General features: G+C 37.8%; 1 protein-coding gene across 2 annotated transcripts in view; it reads right to left on the reverse strand.

Annotated features, from left to right (window-relative positions):
* The window catches only part of SLIT2 (slit guidance ligand 2), a 343,264-nt gene that overhangs the window by 138,942 nt on the left and 176,630 nt on the right, over positions 1 to 27,692 (reverse strand). For both annotated transcript variants that reach the window (XM_008140178.3, XM_008140176.3), the window contains exon 5: positions 6,878 to 6,949. In XM_008140178.3, the coding sequence (XP_008138400.2) occupies positions 6,878 to 6,949 (72 nt within the window). The remainder of the gene's footprint in view (positions 1 to 6,877; positions 6,950 to 27,692) is intronic.

Consider the following 27,692-nt stretch of genomic DNA (forward strand, 5'->3'; position numbering starts at 1 on the left):
TTGATTCATTTACATGGGACTGGTATTGTGTTGGCTGTTGTCATTTTTTTGGTTGACAATCCAGGGGAAAGAAGTCAGTGCTCCTGACTAAATAATCAGATATTGCATGTTTCAAAAATTCTTGTGGCACACCGGTTGAAAATAGCTGACCTAAACCCATGTGGCATCACCAGTCAGGCTTCCAGGCAAGATGGGTTATTATTGCAATACAGGCACAATGGGATTATTGGACCAATAAAACATGATAGACTTTTAAATGTCTTAATCCTATAAATAAACAGTCAAAACACATTTGAAGGACTATTTGTAACCAGGGACGTTCTAAGCATAGGCGTTCTGAACAGCACCAAATATCAAGGACCACTTAGCATGGACCAAATGTTGGCTGAATGCTTTGGACAGGACCAGATGTCCAACAAGGGTATTTACTCAATGCACAGCAATTGGCAGAGACCGTACATGCACCATCTCATTAGTCCTCATAACACCTTCAATAAAAGGTAAGTAATATCCTCTTGATTTTGTAAGTGAGAAGCTGAGGCTCACAGACTTCAATAACTTATTCAAAGTAGGTAGTAAAAAGTTGGTGAAATCTTGATTCAAATTTAAACTTATGTACATTTGAAACCCCCACTCAATAACAAGTGGCTAGGGTCACAGATTCAGGAGCTATTCTTCCTGAAAATGGGAAAGTGGGGAGGGGCTCAATTAAATTTCTGATGGCCAAGTTTCAAGGAAAAAGCCAGCAAATGAAGAAAGGTAAACAAATTCTGAGAAAGAGATTGCAGTAAGCCGAAGTAAGCATGTGTGAGGGTTGGAATAAACCTGATCCTTAAAGATCTGGTAGATTCCAAGAAGACATAAAATAAAAACAGCACTCCCTATAGTGGAGATTGGCACAATCAAAGAACAGTTGTAAGCACAGGCTCTACAATGTTTACAGTGAATGTTCTCTAAAGGGAGGCCATTTGGGGCTTGAGCAAAGAGCTTGTGTGCAGATTAAGTGGAAGAGAGGGCTGGGAACCTGGGTGGAAGTCAGTTGTGAGCAGTTAGATTGTCTAAACAGACTAGCTGCTATGACATTTAATAACAATCACTTCTTTCTCAGGGAAGAGTCTATATTCCTATAGACCCTGCAGAACTATGACAATATTCTTCTGTGTCCATAAGGCTTTGCCGTAGTATCTAAAACAAAGTATTTTTTTAATATAAACTAAATGATTTTTTATGCATTTTTATTGATTTCAAAGAGGAAGGAAGAGGAAGGGAGAGAGAGATAGAAACATCAATGATGAGAGAGAACCATTGATTGGCTGACTCTTGAATTTCCCCCAGTGGGGATCAAGCCCACAACCCAGGTATCTGTCCTGACCAGGAATGGGACTGAGACCTCCTGGTTCATAGGTCGAAGCTCAAGCACTGAGCCACACTGGCCAGGCAATACACTGAATGATTTTAAACCAGATAATGATGGGATGAAAAAGAAGGCTTTGTGAAAATAAACCTGCCTGCAATCTTAAATTACCTAATGAGAATATGAAATGCAGACCAAAATTTAATTTTGAATAGTATAGAGGTAGCAAAGAGAGGCTGTTCAGTGTTGAGCAATGTAGGAACCTAAAGAGTTGGCCTGTCTCCAGTACAACATAACAGCCACAGCAAAACCATGCCAATTCCTATTTTATACATATGTGAGTTGGATTCCCAATTAATCAGACATTCTTGTATTTTATTTGTTGGAAAGTGTTTATGAGGATTGTATATATTCATTGTTACATGAGAAAATGCCATCATTGATGAAAGCAAATTTGGAGAGGTTGTTGGTAGCACACTTGAGCATAGTTGTTGGGGATTATCACAGAACTCAGTGTGCTTTTAGAGTGAGTATTAACCAGGAAAATTGCAGGACCACGGACAGTTCCCATGGACAGTTCTAGTGTTATCTTCCTGATATATTTCACATTCAAGGACTCAACAACAGCTAATTATCTCTTATTTCTATAGACAGCCTTCTGGGTGCTAAGGGGAGCTCTGGGCCTCATAATGCAAAACTCAATTTACTCTATCTAAATGGAGAGTCATCTCTACAGGTTTGTTCAGATGGTTTTATGTCTCACTGAAGACCTGTGGCATCTAATCCAACACTAAGGACAGCAGACCCCTTGAAAGAGGAAATGATCTCCCCTTCTCAGTCTCTTCAGCCTCATCTTACTGAAAACACTCTAGAAAAAGAGCTGGGGTCCCTAAAAGCTACAATTTCAATTTGATGTCAGTAGATTTCATTTCTATCATAATTATTTAATAAGTATGTAAGTATGAAAAGAAACGTCTTGCCCTAAACATGTAAACTAGCTGATTAGAGTAGACATTTTACAATTCTAACTTAAGTTATGTGACAAAGCTAAAGTCAGTTTTGCATTTGTATGGAAAATATATAATGGCAATATAAATCAACTCTTCTGTTTGCCAAATCTTCTTATTGCCAATAATCATTGCAACTCAAATTGGGTCATTTGTTTCCTTAAATGTCATGGTCATATATATCTGTTTCCCAAATGATACCGTGACTTACTCAAAGAGAACCAAGCTAGATCCTGTTTAACGTAGGCCCTTGTCTATCAATTAACACATGTCAAAAAAAGGATAAATGTAATATTTTCCATAATATACTTTTTACCAAGAGGCAGTTTTCCTGGAAAATGATGGTAAGCTTACCAGATGGAGGGTTAATAGATTTGGGATAATGCAAGCAAATGGAAGGGAATGTATTTATTTATGAACAGTGAAAAGTAAAGTTTCACTGGAACATGCTGTACATTTGGAGGATGTACTGCAGAATGAAATTAGAAAAAAGGCAAGTGTGATTTATATTACACAGTATAGCTGAAATAATGCTTGTTGAAATTTAATTATTTTTAAGTATCCATCTTGAACTCACTAAATAAACTAATGGTGAAGTATGATAGAGTTTGCTTTTGTGATATGAATAACAACTAGCAATCTGCTTAATTTTAAAGTTTCTACATTTGTACTTTTTTCATTTAAATCCTAGAGTAACTATAACTAGGGATGTTTTCTTATAAATACAAGAGACTTTGGAAGGATTTTTATACTTAGAAAGTACATGCTTAGAGAATAAGCTTGCAAGGCTCAGCAATAAAGCAAGGTTTAATTTGAATATTCCCCTAAATTATTCAACATGATTCAATTAAATGGAAATATCTCGTAAATCCTTGTTTTAAAAAAACACAGTAGCATAATGTAACATGTCTTTGTTTAAGACTTGATCAGAAGGCAGTGAAAGCTTTACTGAATCAGTGTTAAATACATGAAATATATACAAAATTATTCTTTTTAAAAAGTGGTATAAATTGTGATTACCATTTTGGTGAGGCTTGGGTTCGTAATGATATGGTATCAATACTTTAATTCATACTTGATTGGGGAGTTTGAAAACACAGATGTGAGTCCTATGGAAAAGTGCTGCCGGGGACTACGATAAACACTATAATTTAGGTGGTATTTTAATACGATCTTGTTATTCTCAGATCTTACCGTCTAAAACGTCAGGAAGAAGCAAGTGGCTTCTATTGCAGCCAGAGAAACTTAGGTAACAAAATAAAATATAAAGAATTTTAATCCGGTTAAGGAATTAATAGAGAAAAGCCAAAAGGGTATGGGAAGTCCACCCCGGAGATGCCGAAGAGCAAGATAAATGTCCCTCTGTCTGGCATGGTGTTTGTGTGGCTTGCCTGCAGGAAGAGGACTAAGATCCGCTAATCTGCAAAATTTCCACAGCATCAATTTCATACTGTCAGGATGCTGCCTTGAGCATAGTTAGCCAATCCACCCGATTAAAGAAAGTCCTTCCAGTGAAAGTCTTCTAATAACTGGAATTTTCTCTGAATAAGGCCTGACTGTGGTAAATCCAATAAGCCCAATACAGTTCATCAGATTGGCTTTTAGTGCTAAACAAAATACCACCTTGATGCAACCTAAGCACATATTTCTTCTGTCTAACCTTCGTTTTTTTGTTTTTTTTTTCTCTTTTACTCTCAATGACCCGGAACAGTAGCCATCCTGGCACCATACAGGATTGTCCAGATTGTAAATGCATGCCCTGGAATGCAAATAGGCCTGTGCCTCTCCTTCCCACACTGAATATTACTAATATTATTAATGCAGATATCTTTGGCCTTTAGTGAGGCATTACTTGATAATGTATGGTCACCCCTTTAATAATATTATGAATTCAAATTTGCCCTCATATTAAATATATTTTACCAGATATAGTTTTAACTTTCAATGAGAAAATTGAACTTCAAATAAAGACCCATGAAACTGGACATTTTTTTGAACAATGTAGTTTGAACTATATTTTAATTACAGAAAACCTATTTTCACAGTAAAATACATGATTGTAGCTATGATCCTAATGAATAAACCGAAAAATGAATTGTGGTATTTCAACATTGCTCTGATGGTCTTTCCCGTTGTTACATGAAAGGCAGTAAAAATAGTGGGGATAAATTCTATCTTTGTATAGCCTTTTTAGTAAATTCTGACTTCCTCCATCCCACTCTTGCCACTACTTATGAATACAAACCAACCTCTCTGAAGATTCCTTTATATTTTCTTTTATAAACTCTTTCCTATAGAATTCCCTAATAACTTCAAGCTATCCTTTTTATCTCTTGCTCTCCTCAGGACTTATAGCACTTACTGTCAGCATCTTGGGTGAGTCATTTAGCACTTTCTGATATATTTTATTTTTCCATTCTGTAGCTCATGTCTAAATAACCCATAATAGACATGGGTCTCTTATCCATTACTAATATTGCAAATGCCCTGCTTTTCTGTCTTCTTACTCTATCTTTTCCAAGGTTAGCTTCTAGCCGTTGATTAGTGAGTACTTGCAGAATGAAAATCACTCTATTTCATAGCATTTTATTGTTATAAACAGTCTTATACATATCTTTCCCCCCTAATACAACAAAACCAAGCGATTATTATGTTCATTTTATAAAAGTAAAAACTAAGGCTAAGTGAAGTTTACTAATTTGTCACAGCTACAAATCTAATAAATACCAAAAAAGATTCTGAGACTCCAGTACTAATCTCATCTCATTGAATACATAATAACTCTCTTTAATTTTGGGATGGGTGGGGATATTGCATGTAGGGAAAAATATTTTCAAAAATCCTACTAAGTCAATAATGCATTCCATTCAGCACACTGGCTAGCATCTCACTTTTCTGTTATCTCTAAACTTTTAAAATCACATTTTTTAAGGATAAGTGAAGAGGACATTAGCAAGAATCTCACCATGACCTGCATCCTGTCCCAAACTGTATCCTTAAATTTGGCAGGAGGATTACTTATGGTCTTGGATTCCTTGAATATCTTTGCTAAGAAGTAAAAGCCACCTGTTTTAAGGACTTAGAGATAATACTATAGTAAGATTGTAAGTGCATTCCCAAAGGGTGGTCAACTGCAGCCATTACTATCCTTTTACAGTGACAAATAGGCAACTTGAGTAGTTGCTACATAGGACCTTTATGTTCCAACATAATATACTGAGGCAGTTTTGAACACTCTGCATCGCTGAGTCTACAGGAAGACTTTCCCAAGCCCTAGCTAAAGAAGATAAAGAGAAAGCAAATAAAATCCTTTGAACATGTAAACACTCATAAATACCTACGGCCAGGATTTTAGTGGCTCTACACAGTTACATCCAGAAGCCTGTATTTTTCTCTTTATTTAAATGTGCACATTTAGAAACTACACATTTAAAACAAAAACCACTTACATGGAAGAGGAGATATAGAAGCCAAGACGTGTAGCATTATAAACAGTCATCCTCTTTGACGAGGAAGAACATCTGTCTCACTTTCTCTATTGAAAAAAATGTTGGATCCCACCATGGAGAATTCCAAATATACGTTAATGCTTGACACAGTCCCTGCCCTGTGTATGACCAGCTAAAAAGTACGGAATTCCTGATAGTTAATCTCAGCACTCATGGGCTTCTCTCCCCCTACATTTCAAGCTAATGCAAAGGACAAAGAAACATTTTATAACCTCACTTCCACAGTCAATCCAAAACCATCATTTTCAAAGGATAACATGGTATTTAAAAATGTATAAAAGTATATACTGGCAATATTAGTATTGCCACTGAGATTTTAAATCCAATACATATTACCAGAGTCACGGGCACTTAGAACAAACACTACAGTTTAAAGATTAATCAAGGGAACATACAGAAAGCAGTATTCTTTTTCTTGTTTCTTTTTAAAGAAGGTTATGCATATATTCTTCCATAAACATATGAAGGAAAATAGATGTAAGAAAAATATTCACACAAAGAGAAATGCATAATTTTTCTCCTCTCACGTTGTTGGCGTTTGATGAAAATGGTGATCTAAAAGCTATTTTAGAAAGCTATAGCTCTAGGCTGCAGGTATCTCTAACGAGAAAATATTATCTATTCTTTCCGGAAAATATACTTTATAGTCTGCATATCCAATAAACACCAGTAACAACTGAAAAGGGAGTTATTGAAATAAGATGACAGTAAAAGGCAGAAAATACATTGCAAATACCTTTTAATCAAATCACTTCTCTGATTTAACAAGATTAATCACAAGTTTTGAAGAATGAATTTGATAACAAGTTCAGATTCAAGACATCTAAATGAGAATCCTTTCCGATAAATTGTGAAAACAATATAAAACTTACTTTACAAGCTCTCCTAATCAAGCCTAAAGATATATCGGGCTTTCACCACTTCTCATTACCGTTTCTTTAATATAAATTTAACATTAAAATAGGATGGCTTTAAAAACCAGTATACATTTTTAAGAAACTACTTACAAATTTTTAATGTCAACTGCTCCACGGAAAGCCTTCCTTGGAATTGCCTGAATTTGGTTTTCACTGAGGTCTCTAAAAAATAACAAAAACAAAGAATAAGATCAAGCTGTAATGTATTTCATTATTTTAATCAATTTGTTTGAGAAGTGATAGAATACTTCTAAAAATGTACTAAAAACATCATAATGAAATCCATAGCATTACATGCAATTTCTAATACAAATGCTTTATATTTCTAGTATAAATCACAAGGTTAGACTAAATGGTGTTTTGAAGTACTTTTCCAGATCTTTAACTGCATAATTAATTCTAGAATACGGTTTTCTTAAATTTAAGAGTTGATTCAATTCTGTGCAATAAAATATTTATTTAAAACAAATAGCAAATTTTCCATAACTCAATTTCAAGGGGTTCTAAAGTGTTAGCACTGATATTTCTACATCACTGACATAACTTATAAAGCATATAGGAAAGCAGTTCATTTTAACATCCAAGAGGAGAGCAAAAACTGATAAAATCTCGGCAGTATGATTAAGTTTTCATAGCACTTTAAGTAATCTTGAAAATGGAACATGGCAGTACTAACCCAACAATCAAACCAACAGTTCTTGCATGAAATATTAACAGCAAATTGAATTAAAACCTTCTTTAAATAATTCTATAATAATAATAAACACAGCCTGTCTATATTTGCATTTTAATTTAATTGAGAAATACATTTTAATCAAAGGAGAAAAGCACTCCAAGTTGGAATGAGAAGTTAGTAAAAAAAAAAAAATCACTCATCTCACAAAATAGATCATTATTTTACCTTGCGAGTTCAGATGCAATTCTATGTGCTCACGTAGTGTTATTAGCCTTAACAATTAGGATGTAAATACATAATAAGCAATGCCCCTGGAAAGCAGAAAATGCTTGCCTCATTTTAAGCAACACTACTGCATAGCAGAAAGTTGAAGTATCAAATAAATAAATGATTAAAATAACTAGAATGGTGTTAAAATTATCACTAAAATTTTAAGATAACTGCTGCTTACGAAGAAATGCGAAGCTACGAGCCACAGAGCATAGCTGATGAAAACAGAGCCATTTTCCAACGACGTGGAGGCAAACTGGACAGATTCATACTACAGCTTCTCATGGCCAGAGCTCCCTGCTCACACACTTATGGCCACGCCATAAGTATAACTGGCAGATGCAAAGATTTAGTGTGTGGTCTTGACCTCATTAACACTGTTTTAAACAACTAAGATTTGCATTTATATCCCACCATCCACAGTGTTCAAATAAAAAAAAATGTTTGTTAAGCAATTTGTAAAGAAATAAATATTAGTCTGTTTAAAGAGTAAAGGTCTTTAGCAAAAAAAAAATACATTATTTCCAACAGTAAATGTGCAGTATGTGCTCATGTGGAAGGAAGTCCAGGCGGCCACCCATTCCCTAAGCACTGTGACTGTCACTGCTTCCGACCGTTTCGGGAAATCCCTAAGAGTGATAAAGCTTCATTGCCTTCAGAAGTCCTTATTTCTCCAGCCTGTCTTTAATTGAGACCAACTTCCTTACCTTGTTTACTTCCTTACTTGGTTTAATTACAGGGAGTTAACCATGCGTATTTAAAAGTCCTGATACTAGAAACAGTGTTCAAAAGAGGCTACTGAGCAAGGAGGAGGTAAAGAGAGATATTGGAGAAAGAAAAAAAAAATCAGAAAGTAATAAATGTAGAGGGACAAAAGATTGAATTCAAGCAAATTTGAACCTATAATGCTCCCTGAAAACCAGCGGTAGTGGTTCTGCTGTTGTGTCGCTATTAATTCAATGCATTCCCATCCAGCCAGCCAGAGCCATTTCCTTCACCACCTGCGGGCTCCCTGCTGCTCAGTGTCTAGGCACAATTTATCCCCGGGTCACAGTCTCACATGGGGAGGCAAGGAGTCGGGGGCAACGGGGCAGGGGGAAGGCAGGGGATACTTTACGTGGAGCACGAGGCATCACTGAAGATCACTGGCTTGCAGTCAGAACCCATTCCTTCTGAATTTTTATTTTAGCCCTTCTGATTTCAGTTCCTCTGATTTAGTTCTTTTGGTTTTAGGCAGAATTCTAGGACAGGGAAGGGTTTTACCTGCAAACACTTACCAGTCTGTTCTTTTTACAAAAGAGTGAGCAACTGTCTGTTTCAGAGGCTCCTTCCTCCCCTAAGGTCAGTGGTGTCTGTGTGGATTATGTACATCACCTCCCAGACAATTCTATGGGGTCTCTGCCTGTGCCAGCCCACTCTGCAGGTGACTCCAGTGTGGATCCCAGGTCCCTCCAGGGAAGTGGGCATGGTCACTCATGACAGGAGGAAGTTACTAAACACATTTTCAGTGCCTATTGTATTCAATAGTTAATTTTAAGAAATAATAGAGTATCAAATTTGATCTATATTTCCTTTAATCTCCATAACCATCATGTAAAGCAGGTATTATCTTCCTGGTTTTACAGGAAAGGAAACTAAGCTTCAGGGATGTCAGGCATTAGTGCTGAACGATGAGACAGATTGTTAAAGTAAATGTATAGAAAAAACATATAAATATTGAGTCCAGGGTTAGGGATTTTAAAGGCGATACCACGAGCCACTTAATCAATCTCAATGTGTCCTTTCCATGGCTTAGAATTTAGAAGGTTTTTTCTTAACACATTCTAGCCTCTGATTTACGTCATTTGCAAAATGATGGGTAAGATGGTGTTAGAAGAACGACTCGTATTTTCTACAGAGAATCAAGTGGGGATTAGCCGTTATTTCTACCCAACACATTTATTTAATATGTGCAAGAAACTGGATGATGCTGCAAGGATTGCTGAACTCTATACAGCCCATTCCTGGCTTTAGGAATTTTCAAATCCAGTAAAGATCCATGCTCCTCGCCAAATGAGATCTAAAAGGTGAGAAAACAGAGTAAGAAGAAAGGTAAGGTGAATGTGGTTAGATGGAAAGGTAGAGGGCAGGGTGAGGGTCAGCACTTCCAGTAAAATAAATTACACAGGCAAGAATATGGAGGTGGAAAAAGAGAACATTTATGGGAGTAGCTTTTGGTCAGGTTTGTTTAGGGTGGAGTAATGGGAGATGAGGTTGGAAGGACAAGTCAATGGTGTAGACTTTTTGGTACCAATTAAGGAGTGAGCTCTTGTTTTAGCAATGGTGGGATGGAAGGGTAATGGATAGAAACAGGACAGAGGTTCTTCCTTAGATACAATAAACTGGCAACCAATACCTGGGGTCAGAGACTCACATTCCGAAGACCACATACAAGACTCCTGTGCTGGCTGGAGAAAGGGTAGCGAGAATCTCAAGCAATATAAGAACCACTAACACATGGCTTGCTTACCATGGGCCAATTAATGGGTGAGGGATCTCTCACTGTAGATAGAAAAGGTAGAGAAGATAACCAGTGGTATCAGAGACACATGAAGAACCAAAACTTAGAAGTAAACTGTCTGTGAATATGGATTAGGCAAATGAGAGAGGAGACAGAAGTGACTTTGAACTTAGGTTCAGGGGACTGTAAACAAAATTGGGAAATCAGAAGAGCAAGTTGCAGTGTCCATTATGAGTTAGAGAGATGTGATATATATCACCCAATTTGATGGCCACAAAGTTAATATATGGTAAATAGGCCACACGTGGTACCTGAGAAAGTTGATCTAGGAGGTCACAGTGGTACTAAGAGTCATTGGAGGCTTGATGGATTCAAGCCACTTTCAAAATACAATGGGATCTTTCTGAACCTTGATAAAAATGATTGAGTTCAGTAATTCTCAGCCTCCAGTCATGGGGAAGGGGTGGTAGGTGATGAGCGACAGGAATCCAAGGAGAGAGGCAGGATGCCAAAAGAATTACTAGCATAGACAGCAGACCTCAACTATCAGAGATTAAATTCTAGCTCTGCCATTTATTAACCAATAGAGGCCTGGTGCGTGGATTTGTGCATTAGCGGGGTCCCTCAGTCTGGCCTGCAGGGATCAGGCTGAAACCTGCTCTCTGACATCTCCCAAGGGGTCCCGGATTGTGAGAGGGTGCAGGCCAGGCTGAGGGACCCCACCTGTGCATGATGGGGGCCCGGAAGGGACTGTGGGAGGGCTCCAGGGTGAGTCTGGCCTGTCTAGCCCAGTCCTGATCCACTGGACCCCAGCAGCAAGCTAACCTACCGGTTGGAGCATCTGCCCCCTGGTGGTCAATGCATGTAATAAAGACTGGTCGAATGGTCAAACGAATGGTTGGACACTTAGCATATTAGGCTTTTATTATATAGGATGTGACCTTGGGAAGACTGTATACCTTTTTTGTGTTTCAGTTTCTTCACCTGTAAAATGAAACAATAATTGTGTCTACCTCATAGGACCTTTATGTGGATTCAATGAATTTATACTTTTAAAAAATGCTCAAAAATACCTGCCACATAATAAGCACTATAGAGATGTTGATTATATATATGTTACAATTATTCCACTAGGAAATGCTACATGGCCCTGAGTGTATTTGCTTTGTTCCCTGAAGATTATAGAAGAAAAAGTGAAACATAACTTATGGTAATGTTCTGTGAACTGTGTGGAACGAGAGGAATGAGTCAGAACTACTGAATTAGTGAGATGGAGCTGCCAAGGATAGTCTGTAATTATATCACTAAGCAATAGAGTGTAAAAATGTATTCCAAAGTAGGGAAGTGGCTTGATTGGAGTTGATTTTTAGGAAGATTAAACTGGAAATTAAATTTCAGAGCAGGCAGGGACAATGAGCAGTGAAGTCATACTGAGCAGTGTTGGTGGAGAAAGATAGGTCTCCAGTGAACTAGGAGATTCTACTTGGAGAATATTGAGTAATAAAGTTGGGAGTTGACATCAGGTCAAAATATAAGGTCTTCAATGTAATCTTGGAGAGAGCTCAAAGCCCCTTTAATTTTCTGATTAAGGAAAAAACAAAATTCAAAAAGGGCAAAAAAACATTTGGGGAAGACAAGTGCGGTAATTGGAAAGCTGGGATTGAAGACTAGAATAGTTTTGTGATATTTTGGTCATAAATATGGAAAAGTATTGTGTGCTCATGGATTATAAGAATTAATATTGTCAAAATGTCCATACTACCCAAAGCAATCTACAGATTTAGTATAATCCCTATCAAAATTCCAATGGCATTTTTCATAGAATTACAATAGACCATCCTAAAATTTGTAGGCGACGGAAAAAAAAAAAAAAAAGAGTTTGAATGTCCAAAGAAATCTTGATAAAGAAGAGCAAAGCTGGAGGCATCATGCTCCCTGAATCTAACTATATTACAAAGCTACAGTAATCAAAACAGTATGGCACCACATTAAAAACAGACACACAGACCAATGAAACAGAACAGAAGGTCCAGAAATAAACCTGTCCATATATGATCAATTAATTTGGTCCAAAGTTTCCCAAAACAGAGTGAAAGGATAGCTCTTTAATAAATGATGTTGGGAAAACTGGACAGCCACATACAAAAGAATGAAATTGTATCTATCTTGCACCATACACAAAAATCATCTCAAAATGGATTAAAGACTTGGACATATGACCTGAAATCATAAAACTCCTAGAAGAAGATATAAGTGGTAAGTTACTTGACATCAGTTTTAGCAACTCACATATCTGATAAGGATTGCATATCCAAAATATATAAAGCACACACACAACTAAATAGCAAAAAACATTAAACAATCTGATGAAAAATAGGCAAAAAAACTAAATAAATTTTTTCCAACGTCACACAAATGCTAACAGATACATGAAAAATATACTGAACATCCATATACAAATAACGCAAATTAAAACCACAATGTGATACCACCTCACACGTGCTACAATGGCTATTACAAAAAGACAAGAGATACCAAGTGTTGGCGAGGATGTGAGGAAAGGGAACCTGCAAGCACTGTTGGTGGGAATGTAAATTGGTGCAGCCACTATAGAAATTAGTATGGCGTTTCCTCAAAAAATTAAAAAGGCATGGCTTTTATTCATCTTGTTTCTACAGAACACCTGACATGTGATAGGCCTTCCTAAGGGAGGTGGGGAAAGACAAAGAAGCCCTGAAGGAAAAACTGACAAAAACATGGCAACATACCTTAGAGACAGAGATACTGAATATAAGCCTGTGCCTGGTGCCCTGATGAGGAGCGAACTCTAATATTATAGACACAATGAGGGAAATCAGGAGAGAAAACTGGACTTCCAAGAGGGCTTTTAGATATACTGGTATCACGAGCACAGGGGAAGTGAAAGGGAATGTTTCACAAAATGCTGGAGATCAGAAACTACAGCTCAATGAAGAGATCAGAGAGAGAAACACAGATTACCAAGCTTCCGGGCATGGCGAGGATGGAACTATGTACTACATACATGAATCTTCTTTCAGATGGTATGTATCGACACACTTCACATCTGCAGGTCATTGTCCCCGATGCTCAGTGTACTCACAATTTTAACATGTGAAAGTGGGAATGTCAGCTGGGCTCCTTCCTCACTCTCACCTCTATTCCCCCATTCATTCATTCATTCATTCAGTCATTCATTCATTCATTCATTCAAAGGATTCATTGACAGCACGAAATCTGATATACTCATGGCTCTGTGATAGTTCTGTCTCCTTTATGTTGCTTTTGATCACCCACCTGACTGCTGCTTCTTGAAAAGCGGGGCTGTCTCTTCTACATATGTCCTTTCTTTTCCAGGCCTTCCTACCATCCTACACAGAATAGGTTCTTTTATCATTCAATGATAGATGCATGAATGGTCTCTTTTTAGGGATTGCTGGGGCTGTTACTCCACTGAAAAGTGTTTTGTCACTGAGAGCCTGTAGCAAATTCTAGTAGCAACAATAAATATCTATTTTTCTTTTAATCCCTAATATAATTGACAATACCGTGCTTTCTATGGAGTCTTACAATTGTCAGTTAGTTGTGTAAAGGACTTTATGACTCTTAATAAAAAGTGTCATAAAGTCTTTTACACAACTAACTGACAACTGTGAGACTCCACAGATATTTAAGTGTAAAAAGTATGCACTTCAGAATAGATGAAATAAGATGATACTCAAAGCTAATCTATATTTGGGCAATGACTATCAGGCCACACACTTCGATCTATTTGTTTCCATAATCACATCAGGATGTACTTTTTATTCCAATTTAAAGACAAGGAACTGAGGTTTACAGAGATTATACAATTTCCCTGAGCTTGTAGAGCTAGTAAGATAGAGGAGCAGAGATTCGAACTTGGCTCTGTTGTCCTCCAAACCTCATACACTTAGCCACAGCTGTCCTGCCTCGTACAAGAAGTGGCTTCTGGAGAGGTCTGGCTCTCTGGTGCTGTGGTTTCAATGTGTGGTTGTAGGATCACCCATAAGAGTCCTCTGGGGAGGTTGTTTAAACAGCAGACAGACCTCAGAGCTCCTCTCCAGAAACACAAGGAGAACCTCCGGGGAGCTGCCCAGCAACCTGTCTGCTGGGTAAGATGCTCACTGACTTTGAACTGCAAGTTAGTAGCTCATTGGAATATCTACCACCAATGGTACTTCTAGCTTTTATAAACATGGGCTCCTTTATGTCCATCCATTTGGAAGTAGTGTAGTAAATAAAAATGAGAAGCGCCATGAAAGCCAAGAAGACTATGCATAGCATGAAAGGCATATATGTAGGATATAAAAGGCCAGTTTTCTTATCGTGGTAACATATACATAGCAGAAAATGGACCATTTTAACCTCTTTACATGTATAGTTCACTGGCACTAAGGGCATTCATACTGTGCAACCTTCCCCACCACTGATCTCCAGGACCTTCTGAGAGGACATGTTAAAAACTCTTTTTTCTCTACAATGTAATAACCTTAAATAAAGATACTAACCATGAAATGATAATTCACAATGTAAATAATTTCCCTTTTCTCTTTCTTCTCTTCAAAATAGCATCATTGCACTACTGCATATTCATATCAATCTTGCCAAGTGATATTTAAGTTCCAAGTGGGTTCCCTATCAGTACTCCTATTAAGTGCATTCAAGGAAGAGTTACCTAATTGGTTAGAGTCATCAGGTAATAAAAGATAGTGTATGGCAACAAATAAAAAAATAACCCCCCATATCTATGTTTTTCATGGGAAGGGCCATTGAGCTAATAAACCATGTTTTTTTTTGTCACCTCTGAGCACAGAGATAACCATAATGGCCTCAACGCTTTCCACTCCCCCCCGCCCCCCGATCGCCTGGTATTTGGAAGGTGGTACACTGGGACAGGCCTGGAATTGGGTTTGAATTGGAATCCTTGGCTTTACTCCATAAAAATATAGGACCATGTGATCTCGGCTAAATTACTGAGATTTTTCTCAATCATGTTTTCTTTTCTCTAACTCTAGAAACACTACCAAATATTCCTGTGCCAAGGGTACTGTAGGGATTGGAGGGTCTGATGTTTTCTATGTGATGAGTGAGGCACATTGGCAGTCTTGGCATCCAAAGGCACTCACACATGTTACTTTCCTGCACTTCCATCAGTTGAATTCAATTCAAATCAGGAATTACGTACTGAGGGCCGTATGTGCTGAGCACACTTCTAGTTCTTAGAAATAAATGATGAAAATAATACTGTCTGTGCCCAAGGAGTTCATATTTGGGGAAAGCAGGCCAATAAGGTGATTATTACATGACTGAACTGATAAATATATCAGTAAAAAAATATACACAGTCCCCAAAATAGAAAAGGAAGGAGTATTTCACTTTGTCATTGCCTGGAGTGTTGGGGATGGAAGATGATAGTGAAAACAAAACAAAACAAAAACTTAGCTATAGAGTTATTTTATTTTTTCAATTGAGGTATAATTGACATATTACATTATATTCATTTCAAGTGTACAATATAATGGTTTTATACACACACACATACACACACACACACACACACACATACATATATATAGTGAAATGATAAAGTTTCTTAAGCTTACATATAGATTGACAGGATATATATGCATACACAATCTACTTTACTCATGTATTTTTTTCCTGTCAAACCTCTGAGCACAGAGATAAACACCTCCTTCCACCCTCACCCCCAGATGGCCTGATATTTGGAATGTGGTACACTGGGACAGGCCTAGAATTGGATATATCCATTTCCCTCTGCCTCAAATATTTTCATGTTGTCCTTCACTTAGTTAAATCTACTCTGCCTTTGGAGCAGCCCTTAAATAGCTTTGCTTCATTTTCTCTGAAATAGCCTATGGAGCAGGCTCCCTTACTCGTGTTCCTATAACATGTTCTATTTAACTGATATACTGGTTTGTGATTGCTACATTACTCATTGACACATCCCACTGGAGTGGAAAGTTACCTGAGAATAGCTACTGAATAATTCATCATTATTCCCTAGTGCCTAATACAGTGCCTGGCTGTGGCCAATAAAGCATAAGTAAAAATGTCTGTAACTGAATAGCAAATTAGTACTATACTTAATGACATTTAGGTTCTCAAGCAAATTACTTACTTAACAGATATTTGATGTCTCTCTTAGGATATCTTATATGAAATGTCATCTTCTACTCTGGCAAATTAAGACTATGATGTACTTATTCCTTGGGCTTCCTAAATATATGGTAAAAATATTCTTTTGGAGGTCCAAACACCTTTACTGAGATCAATAAGATAAAGTAAATAGAAATAGCAAAGTTGGAATGATTGTGTAAGTATAGGTACCACACATTTTAAAAGGAAAAGTCATCAAATCCTTTATTCAATCTAAACTCAGTCTCAGCTGATACTCAAAAATACTGTAATGCTCTCAATATGTGTGAGTTTAATAATTTAGTCAGTAAAATAAGATGTCAACTGAGAATAATGATTCCTGAACACAACTCAAAGCTCTTGTATCAGAAATCGCACTATTCACTTATTAAAACATATCAAAAATGGTATCCTATTTTCTCATCAAAATAATACAAAAGGAAGACCAGGTATGCATAGATGAATAAAGAACAAACACAAACCAATGGGGATACACGTGTAAAAAAATATTAGGACATAACAAGATAAAGTAGGATATAAATCAGAAAATGCTTTAGAAAGAGCAGAGCATTGAGCTGGGTCTTAGGAAAAGTGATGGGGATGGTTTGGGAAGAAGAAATGGGAAGTTAATGCTAAAGAAAAGACCAGCACAGGAAGACAAAGACACACAGATATTTCATGGGTGACATCATTGGGAGTGAATGGTAAGAAGATAGAATTTTGCTGCATTTAACATTTAATTAGAAGGAAAAAAGAGAGGTTGTATTGGGATTCCAGAATAATAAAATGCTGCAGAGTTTTCAGTTAATCTTATTAGCAGGATGAAACAAGACGAGTGAGTAACTAAACAACTTCAAAGATTTCAGGAACATTTGTGCTAGAACCGCTAACACACAACATCTAGATACTTCATAACAGCAAGTTTCATTTCTGTTTTCTTCTCCCTATTTGTTCTTAATCATACATTTCCAATGAAAAGTCAATGCCAATGTGTGTACTCAATTCTGCCTTTATAAAAACTTGTGGTATATAAAGATAACCAACCATCAGTTTCAGTAGAAAAACACCCACAAGTCAGGAATTGATCAATAAAATTGGCAAACGTCACATCTCAACAAATTATGATCTCCCCCCTAAGAGAAATGTTTGCAATAGCTTTAATAGCTTTACTGAGACAAAATTGATATGCTAAAACATTACTTATTTGAACTGTAAAATTTAAGAGTTTTTAGATTATTTATGGAATTGTGAAATAATCACCATACTCTAATTTTAGAACATTTTTATTACTCCCAAAGAGACCTTGTACTCATTGGCAGTCATTCCCCTTTCCCACCTCTGTGCTATATAATATGTGTCTGCACTTCATTGTTTATTGCCAAGTAATATTCCATTGTGTGGATATGTCCTATTTTGTTTAACCACTTTTTGGTTGATAGACATAATAGACTCTGTAAGGCAATTTCAAAAATCAATAACTACCTCTGCAGGAGACTAATATATTTAGCATGCTCCTTTGTGACATTATTGCACTTGATTTAATATTTACTAACTAGAGGCCTGGTGCACGAAATTCATGCACGGGGGGGGGGGGGCGGGGATTGTCCCTCAGCCCAGCCTGTACCCTCTCCAATCTGGGACCCCTCAGGGGGATGTCCGACTGCCCATTTAGGCCCAATCCCAGCCTAAACGGGCAATCGGACATCCCTCTCACAATCCAGGACTGCTGGCTCCCAACTGCTCGCCTGCCTGCCTGCCTGATTGCCCCTAACTGCTTCTGCCTGCCAGCCTGATCACCCCCAAACCACTACCCTGCCAGCATGATCGACACCTAACTGCTCTCCTGCTGGCCAGATTGCCCCTAACTGCTCTCCCTTGCCTGCCTGGTCACCCCCAACCGCCCTCCCCTGCAGGCCTGATTGCCCACAATTGCCCTCCCCTGCCAGCCATCTTGTAGTGGCCATCTTGTGTCCACATGGGGGTGGCCATCTTTGACCACATGGTGGCTGCCATTTTGTGTGTTGGATTGATGGTCAATTTGCATATTACCTCTTTATTATATAGGATATAACAGAAGTCCATTGATTAGTCCACGGCCATCAGAAATTGGCTACTGCTTTAGACCATCTTGAATCTTTTCAGACACCACACTCTCTTCAAAGAATTCTTTGTTTTGGTTCAACTCCATATATTGGATTATGTGTTCTTTCCCTAATTTTACCTCTATAAACCAATGACAGCTCTGTAATACAAGACATATTCTTTTGCTCATGCTTACGGAATTTGTACAGATGATAGAAACAGCTCTTGATTTGTTTTGAACTTGAGATACAAATTGTTTTACAAAGTGGGAATACATGTTTTCCTCTCACTGCTTTCTCTCCACATATGTATTCTGATATAGAGCTAAATAAGTATTAAATAATAAATATATTTTCTAAATATATGTGCATGTATGACAGAAAGAAGGAGACAGAGAGAGAGAGAGAGAGAGAGAGAGAGAGAGAAGAGAAGAGAAGCTTACCATGTGCTAACATGGATATATATATATATATATATATATATATATATATATATATTAGTTACATGGACATTACCTCTACCTACCTGTAATTTAGACAGGAAAATTGTGAAATATTATGATCAAAGAAAGTTTGCAATTTTATATTTAATAGACCTCAATGATTTTCAATTTAAAACAAACCTGTAACTCTAAAATGAAGCAGTTTGTGAAATATTAAAAAAAAGAGGTAAGATAAAAATAATTGTCAACTATGTTTATCCTAAGTACTCTTTATAGATACTCACTAGTCCTTTCCTTTCTTAAAAAAAAAAAAAAAGGCAACTTTCAAGAGTATGCTTGTATTAATCGTGAGGGTCTTTGTCTCTTACTTGTACTAAAGATCTTTAAAAGATGAAATGTAATCTAACGGTGCTGAAATACTGCATCAGCTTTTAACCAAAGAGCCGACACTGCAGTGATGTTATTTTATTGCTCAGGACGTATGGTTTCCAGTTGAGTATCCCATTAACCTCAGAGTGCAATGATATCATTTTAATTATATAAATTGAAACAGCAATATATAATACCTATATCATGTAAAAATGGATTCACTTTATCTGAAAGTGTCTCAACTATCTTTCACTACGAGGCAATAAATCTGCTTTAGATGGCAAACCTGCCTGTAAATTTAATTACTGGTAATTTTATTTTCCTCCCCAGTTTAACCTCTCTTAGAGTCTGACCAGGAATACCATAAATCTGTACTTCCTTTGGAAACTACTGAGTAATGATAAATGAGTATTTGCCCAGATTTCAACTTAGAAAAGCAAATAAATATAAATGTGGGTTGGAAATAATGATGCCAACCCAAAGTCATCACAGCTTAAACTCCTAATTTGTCAAAAAGTATAGTTTACTTACTGAAACTCTTTTTGTTATAACATAGCATTAAATAATGCATTTCATGGAAAATGATTATTTTCATACATTTAAGAGCCAAAGAGCTGTGTGTGGATTTAAAAAGAGTTTCACATGAGAGAGATGTGTTTGCATTCATTTAAGAGAAAGACTAGTTTGCATGTAGTGCAGTCTTGTGCATTGAATTATCTGGTATCATTAGAGTGTCCCAAGGATCACACCACAAGGAACTCATGCAAGATTGGGGAGAAGTTGGCAGGGGCAGGGGAAGGCTTCCCCATCAATGCTTGCTCTCCTTCCTCAGAATTCCCTATAGGGTAGCTATTTCTAAAGGGAGGAGAAAGGAAGCATGGCTAGGAAGGGTGAAAAGTAGAGCATTTCAAGGTTGATTAAATGTGACACACGCCAGGTGAGAACAATCATATGTCTTCCTGTGAACAGAGAAGAGTACAATGTGTGCTTAAGAGCCACGCCACTCAAATAGGAGGGTCTGGACCCACATCTGGGCCCTGCCTCTTACTGGCTCTGTTACTTTTGGGCAAGCCCTTCCATCTCTCTACCTTCGCCCCCTTCATCTCTATAAAACGGGGATAATAAAAGGTGCTTGGTTATGGCTTTATAGAGTTGAGAGGAAGCCTGTGCAATGCTTGGTGGATCTCAGCCTAGAGAAAGCACCAGATAAACGCTAGACCTGCCATGAGCCACGTGCAATTGTGCGTGTTTCCTTCCGTTCCTTCTTGTGGGCTTAGTCTCTGCCTTAATCATCTGAGATTTATCCTGGAAATGCCATTTATGAACTCTATGACCTTGAGTTAGATTGCTTAACTTCTCTAAGGCTTAATTTCCCAACCTTTAAGACTAATATTTAGAACATTATATAGAACTGTTGGAAAGATTAGTTGAAATATTTAGCATAGGACCTCCCACATATTAATAATGTTCAGTAAATATTACATATTTTCATTTAATGTGGAACTGTATACCAACAAATAGGACTTTGAAATATGGCTATATCATAGTAAAATTTTAGCCAATTATACCTAACAAAATACAATTCAGGATAAAACAGAATAGCCTTTTCTACAGTTATGAACTATATTGTCATTACCAATAAATACTTAAAAGAATCCCAGTAAGCACTGGGCTATTTTAAGATACATTTTAAATTCAGAAAATTTAAATTCATCATGTACCATTCCTGAATTACAAAGCAGGATAAGAGGTCCATAACCCGTATCCGGTTATGTCATAATGTTCTGAATGTAAAAAGCCATTTTATAATTTTTGAAAGGCGATCTTAAGCTAATGTCTCCACTTAGTGCATAAACCACTCTTGATTATGCAGCTAGCGGACATTTTGTGGGAACAGAAGTCACATTTTCATGATATCCTGACTTCTGAGTATATCTAAAACACAGTTAACCCAGATATAAAACGGGGAAAGCAACAGTTGGTTCTAAACAAGGTGAGCTACCCCGGGGCCGGCCTCCATGAGGGAGAGAGTGGGGTTGAGCATGAGGTTTCCATCACCCCTGCCCACCTGCCCTGCCAGCAGAAAGGCCTCAATCCAAGCTCAGATCGGGCGATTCTCAGTCCACTGCCTGTTGTCTCATCATACCAGGGTGATGGGGCAGAGAGGAAACTGCTACAGTGCAGAGAGAATTAAACAAGATTAGAAAAAATCAAAGAACTAACTAAGAGCTGTGTTCAAGTAAGAAAGGAAGAGGGAGAAAAGAAGAGGGCAGAGAGGGAGAGGGGGTGACAGGGGGTAGGGTAGGCAAAAGAAGACAGGAAGAGAATGAGAGAAAGAAATGATGGGAGGTACCAAGCAATATAAAAGCAAGATGTTGGCAAATTGTGCAAAAGAAGAAAGAATCAGAGCTGAATGGTTCAAAGTGCAATTCCATATACTTAATTTAAAGGGATTTGTTTCTTCTCTGAGACATTGTTCTATTGCTTTACACATATCGCACAGTTCATGTTCATAACACTAAGAAGCAGATACTATCTCTAACATAGCAATGAGGAAACAGCCTTAGAAATGAAAGGAACTTACTGGAGCATTTAACAGGTACTGGGACTAAAGAAGTGAACAGAACAAAGCCCCTGCCCTCAGGAAGCTCAGGCTAAAATGCTACAGGCTGGATTTGTTCATGGTTTGGAAAGATGCTCAGAGTTTGCATGAGAGAAAGAAATGATGCATCTAATATGCATATTGCACACACCATTCACATCTAGCCACTTGTAAAGTTTTCTTTAGCTTGTGACGCAGATTTTGCCATTAGGACACCCCATCAATTCTACTTTGACCATGTCAGCTTATGCGATTTCAATAAAACGGAATTTCCTTTAAAATCTCCAATGCAACTCAAATACTTTGTGTTTCTGCCAGCTGTCAATAGGCACTTTGACCCACCGTGCGTTACCGAAGCTCTTTTCATATCGTACACCATAGCATTTCAGTTCAAGCTGATGGAGAATGGCACTCCAGCTCTACAGATTCTTCCATTTGCTTTAACTCTATTTAGATGCCAGAATAAACCCAGGCATAGTTTTGCTGTGTAAGTCCATCTATTGGCCCCAAATCAATTCTGCCCAACAACTGTTCCAAAAAAGCACTTAAATCAATTTGCCTCAAAGTACTGCCTAAAATGATATATGCACAAACTATATTTAGTTAATACACACAGAAAATTAACCCCAGCAGAGTCAGGCAGGGCTCGCATTGAAGTACAGTTCTCAGTTGCAATATAGCTTTGTGAGAAATATTCATTGATAAAATAATCCCAACACGCACGCCATGTAATGTGTGTGTTAATAGGAAATTAACAAACAAAGTATGAATGGTTTGTGTTTTTTTTTTACAAGATCTTGGGAAATATTTACACCTTAACAAAACTTAATATAACCTTTTCTTACTTGTAGTATTTTTTAAGTGGCATTAGAAGGGAACAAAGGATCCATCTGCAAAGGAAACTGTGCCTGCTGTTTAAAGTGAATGAGTGAGTTTAAAAAAAAAAGGGCGGTGGGTGAAAGTTTTCCTTGATCAGAAATGTGGGTAGAAGTTTCCCTGTAGATCACATCTTTGGAAATAGGATGTGGCCTCCTCTGCCTGGAGTGGTTTACATGTTCTCTGGCAGTAGGTAAGGAGATGGGATGACATAACACTTCAGGGTCCCTGCAGCTTCAATGGTTATCATTTCCTCTTTCTGATATTAGAGCGATGGACCATGAGAAGCTCAGGTAGAAGAAAATGGAATAGAACTGTAACAATCTAAAATGTGCTTGAAATACAGAATTCTAATATACAATTGATTTGGGGTGCCCTGTTTGTAATGTCACATTAAAGGAAATGTAGCTGAACGCCATAGGGTATCCTCCTGACTCAGTCAGTTTGATGGGATCTCACAGTCATTCTTGTAGCCTCACTAGAGAGGGGGAGCAACATTATTTTAATGGTATGTATGGAGAGACAGAAGTACGCACACTTCTCTAATGTTCTGTTCGAGATGAAAGAAGTACCCTGAACATACCATGAAGAGTCTGTTACCCAACTCTATTTTGATTAAGTTCAGACTTTATCAAAGGTACCTTTCTCTATTCGGGAAACTGAAGTTGACAATGTAAAAAACAAACAAAGAGAAAGTCTACAAGTTCTGTTACTGACTATACTCTTAGCAGGTTAGATATTTCAAATTACATTTTGAGGAATACAGACAAAAGCATTGAGCTGTCATTTCTGAATTAAATAACCATTGCAGTGGATTTTAATTTGTTTAGCAAGTTATAAATTAAGAAGCTTCAATCGTATTTTTTAATGTAAATACTCAAGCTTTCATACTTTTGTGTTTTCCCTGTAATGTTTCTAGTTTCTAATTATTGGTCATTTTTAAATTCCTTAATAGTCTAATTAATACTCCCAAGGTTGATGTTCTATTTTCTTTTTAAGGAAAGTTAAAAATGCATTTCTCTCTGTAAGTTACAAAGCAATGCAAAAGAATAAGATTTATACATTGTCTCTACTTGTAGCATAACCTGACTGAATGAAAAATCAACAATTCCCTATGGACAAAGTTCCCCAATAAATAATAAATAATAATAGTCAAAAACTAAACTAAGTTTTCAAATGCATCTATCTAGATTTCTTCATTCCATGGGCAGATAGCCGGTCATGATATCCATAGTTACTAATAATAACAATTAAGAGCAATTGAATTTTCAAGAAAAACAATGAATCTCCATAATCCCAATACAAAATCAAAACAGAAAGCCCTTTTAGAAATGGTGGGAATTTTATTTTCCTGTTACTCCTGAAGGGAACTCATTTTTAAAAATCATACTTTAGGATGCTTATATAACTATGGCCACTGGGTCACATAGAAGAGTAATCTTTAAAACATACAATCAACATATTTAATACCATTAAACTAGTGCATTCTTACTTAGCACACTAGTATCAGTGAATATTTTGAAGGATTATGAAGTGGGTTGATTTAAGCCTCTCAGACAGACAATGGGTGACAAGGTATGTAGACAGACATAGACTGGATCATGTACTTTCTGGGCTCCAAATGTTGTCGGTAAAGGCTTAGCAATACCCATTTCCTTTTGGACAATCAGTTCTTTCTTAAGACTCACTCTTAACATCTTCCCAATGAGGAAGAGCTGTGGATTCCCCTAATACTACTTCTCATTCCCTTCTTTCTCCTCCACTATCCAGGGGGTAAAATGACCAAAACCCCCACTAATTCTCCCTTTATTGCTATTGCCAAGTTATTGCTTCTGAATTAATTATCTGCTTATTTAATGTGTGTGTGTGTGTGGTGGGGGGGGGCGGGTGGAAGGAAAGGGAGGAGGAGGGAGGGGAGGGGAGGGAACTTGAGGGAAGAGAAGAGGGAAACTGAGACTCTTAGGTTCCAGTTTTTTCTGAATAGTTGTTTCTTTCACCCTAGCCATGCCTGGGCAAACAAAGACACTCACCCCTCCTTCTCCCCACAGCCGCTCTCCTGCAGAAAGGGAAGGGCACCTACCTGTTGGCTTTTTCACAGACAATCTGCAACCCATTTCCTTCCAGGAAACATAGGACATGGCACTCTCCCTGTGAGAATTTCTTACCTACTAACTCCATCCTTTTCTCTCCAGATCAACAAAGGATGTTGGGATTCAAAAGAGAGCAGTGTTATAGTAGGGATCACCTCAAACAGGCTTTTAAAACAGGAATGGTTGGAAATAAAGCCACTTTAGCTACTATAACTCAGAGTGACTCCTGATGCACCACAGGCCCAGGGAGAACCTCTGGATCTCTCGTTGGTGAGAAGGCTGCATAGGCCTGACCCCTTCTCCCTTATCCGGATGCACGGTCCCTCACTTTCAGCCCTGGCTCCTCATAGACTATGCTGCCTTCCAGGCTGACAAGGAAAACTGTCAGGCTTAAAAATTGTTGCCAAAAAACCTAGGATTTTTTTTTTTTTTTTACTTTTAATGAATGGTCCTAAGAAGTCAGAATCATATAATGTGTGGCTAACAGGGAAGGAGAGTCGATGTTGTCTTTTTAGAGGATGGATGGCCTTCCAAAGAATATCCTTCCCCTCAGCCAGCCACCTTCTCATCAGTCTCTGTCCTGCTCACAATTCCTATATATCTGGAAATCCTGGGTTCTACCTCTTAGTTTCTTCCTGCCTTGTTCTGGGGAAAACGCTAATAATAAATCACACCTCAGCCCAGCCAGTGTGGTTTAGCTGTTGAGCATCGACCTATGAACCAGGAGGTCATGGTTCTATTCTGGGTCAGAGCACATGCCTGGGTTTCAGTCTCAATCCTCAAGGTGGGGCATGAAGCAGGCAGCCGACCAATGATTCTCTCTCATCATCGATGTTTCTATCTCTCTACTGCCCCCCATTCCTCTCTGAAATCAATAAAAGTATATAAAAATTAAAATAAATACATGACACCCAAAACTAAAATGTACACCAAAAACTAAGATGTTCATCAATGCTCTCATTTGATACAATAAAGAGGAGTTGGGTGTATACTAGAATTTCTGAATATCATTTATTTTGATGGTGTTACCTATTTATTCTCTGTACATATAGTTAAAGATGTGAAAAGTTGAATTTAGGGTTGTAATGTTTTGTGTGTAAAATTTAGTGAACTATTTAAATAAACATGCAGAAGGGTCTTCTTGATACAGTTTTTCATTGGAAATAATGGATATTTCCTTTTATCTGTTCTTAATTTGCAATTTTAAAATTGTAAAGTGTTTGCTTATAAGCTGCCTGATGTATTTCCAATATTAAGAGAAAAGACATTTGGACAGTTAGCCTTGCATACTGATTTTTGGCCTTCCTTGGCTCCAGACTGGCTGGAAATCCTGGATACAATTTTAAACACTTTCTCCAAACTTCTCCCATTACTGCTGCATTTCTATTTCTTCTTTATTACCTATCCCTTAAAAAGTAGCATTTCCTCACTCTCACTCTGCATCAGTAAGTGAACGTGGTGTCCAGGGCTGATGGGACCCATGGGACATTACGTTGAGTTGGTCCTTTCCTTACTGCAGAGCCGAGACAACCTGGGCCACCAGAGAAAAAACAAGAAACCAAGCTCATGGCCCTGCTCTATTGTTAACAATACAGGCTTCCCCCTTCATCTGCTTGCCTCCAGACACATACTGCTTTAAGTGGGCAGACCACTGAGAAAATTCCCATCTGACAACCGGCTATGGAGAAGGGTCAAAGGATTTAGCAGTAGTTGAGCAGGCAAGGTTTGCTTAAGTGCTTTAAGCTCTCTGACAGTTGTGCCCAGAGCCTTGAGCAGCTGGCTTCTGCCTCTGATGGTGAATGAATGAGAGGGATGCTATGGTTGGAGTGATGGCTTTTAGACAAGAAGGAAGAAGTCTCCATGGCATTTACGAAGCATCCACTATGGGCCAGGGTTTTGTGTACTCTGCCTCATTAGCCCATTTGACATCCTCAGGGAACTCAAAAGGCAGCCAAGGGTAGAAAGTCACTTCATCTCTCCAAGGCTGCCAAACTAGCCAGTGGTACAATTTGTGTTGGAACCCAATTTTATGGAACTGAAAAGTCCTTTCCACTACAGCAGTGACTCTTACATTTCATGAGAGAAAGGGGAATGGAGAACCCTTGGAAACTTACAAAATCCGTGGACCTGTTCCTGGAACAATATACATGGGCACACCCACAAGATCAAATACATAACCCCAACAGTAATAATAATATTCTCCTGCAGTTAAGTATATTGCTGCTCACAGAATACAGTAAAAACTGCTTAGTTACACCCAGGATGGAAATGATACCTCCTAGAAGAAATGACAATATCTAAAAGAGGAGACGGCACAAGTCCCTTTCAATCTTCTGCTTTTACGTAAATCCTTTGTTACATGTTCTATAATGGGCATTCCTACTGTTCTTACTTGAGAAAAATTCATTTAACTTTGGAAAATTCTTTAAAAGATCTTTTAAAAATAGCTCCACATTAATAGTACAAAAACATAGTGAATTCTTCAAATCTGATGTTCAGGTCAAGGAATATCTTCTGTTAACACGTTAATATAAAAACACAATTCTGGAAAGAGTAGTCTTTAAGCACCCTGAGTTACTGAAACAGAAACCAATTTGTCATTTTAATAGCAGATACTTTAATAACAGGGCTGGGTGCAGAGCTCTCTGCATTAACGGCCAGGAGAGGGGCAAGGGAGGACGCAGGAGCTGGGGCCAATCAGTGTTGCCAGTGCTCCACTGAATCGCCGTCTTCAGCTCCCTCTGAGGCACTGGATACAGAAAGGACACTTATTTTATGTCCAGGTAACGGGGTGGATGCT

This window comes from Eptesicus fuscus, chromosome 2 (assembly GCF_027574615.1).
Source record: "Eptesicus fuscus isolate TK198812 chromosome 2, DD_ASM_mEF_20220401, whole genome shotgun sequence".
NCBI lineage: Eukaryota > Metazoa > Chordata > Mammalia > Chiroptera > Vespertilionidae > Eptesicus > Eptesicus fuscus.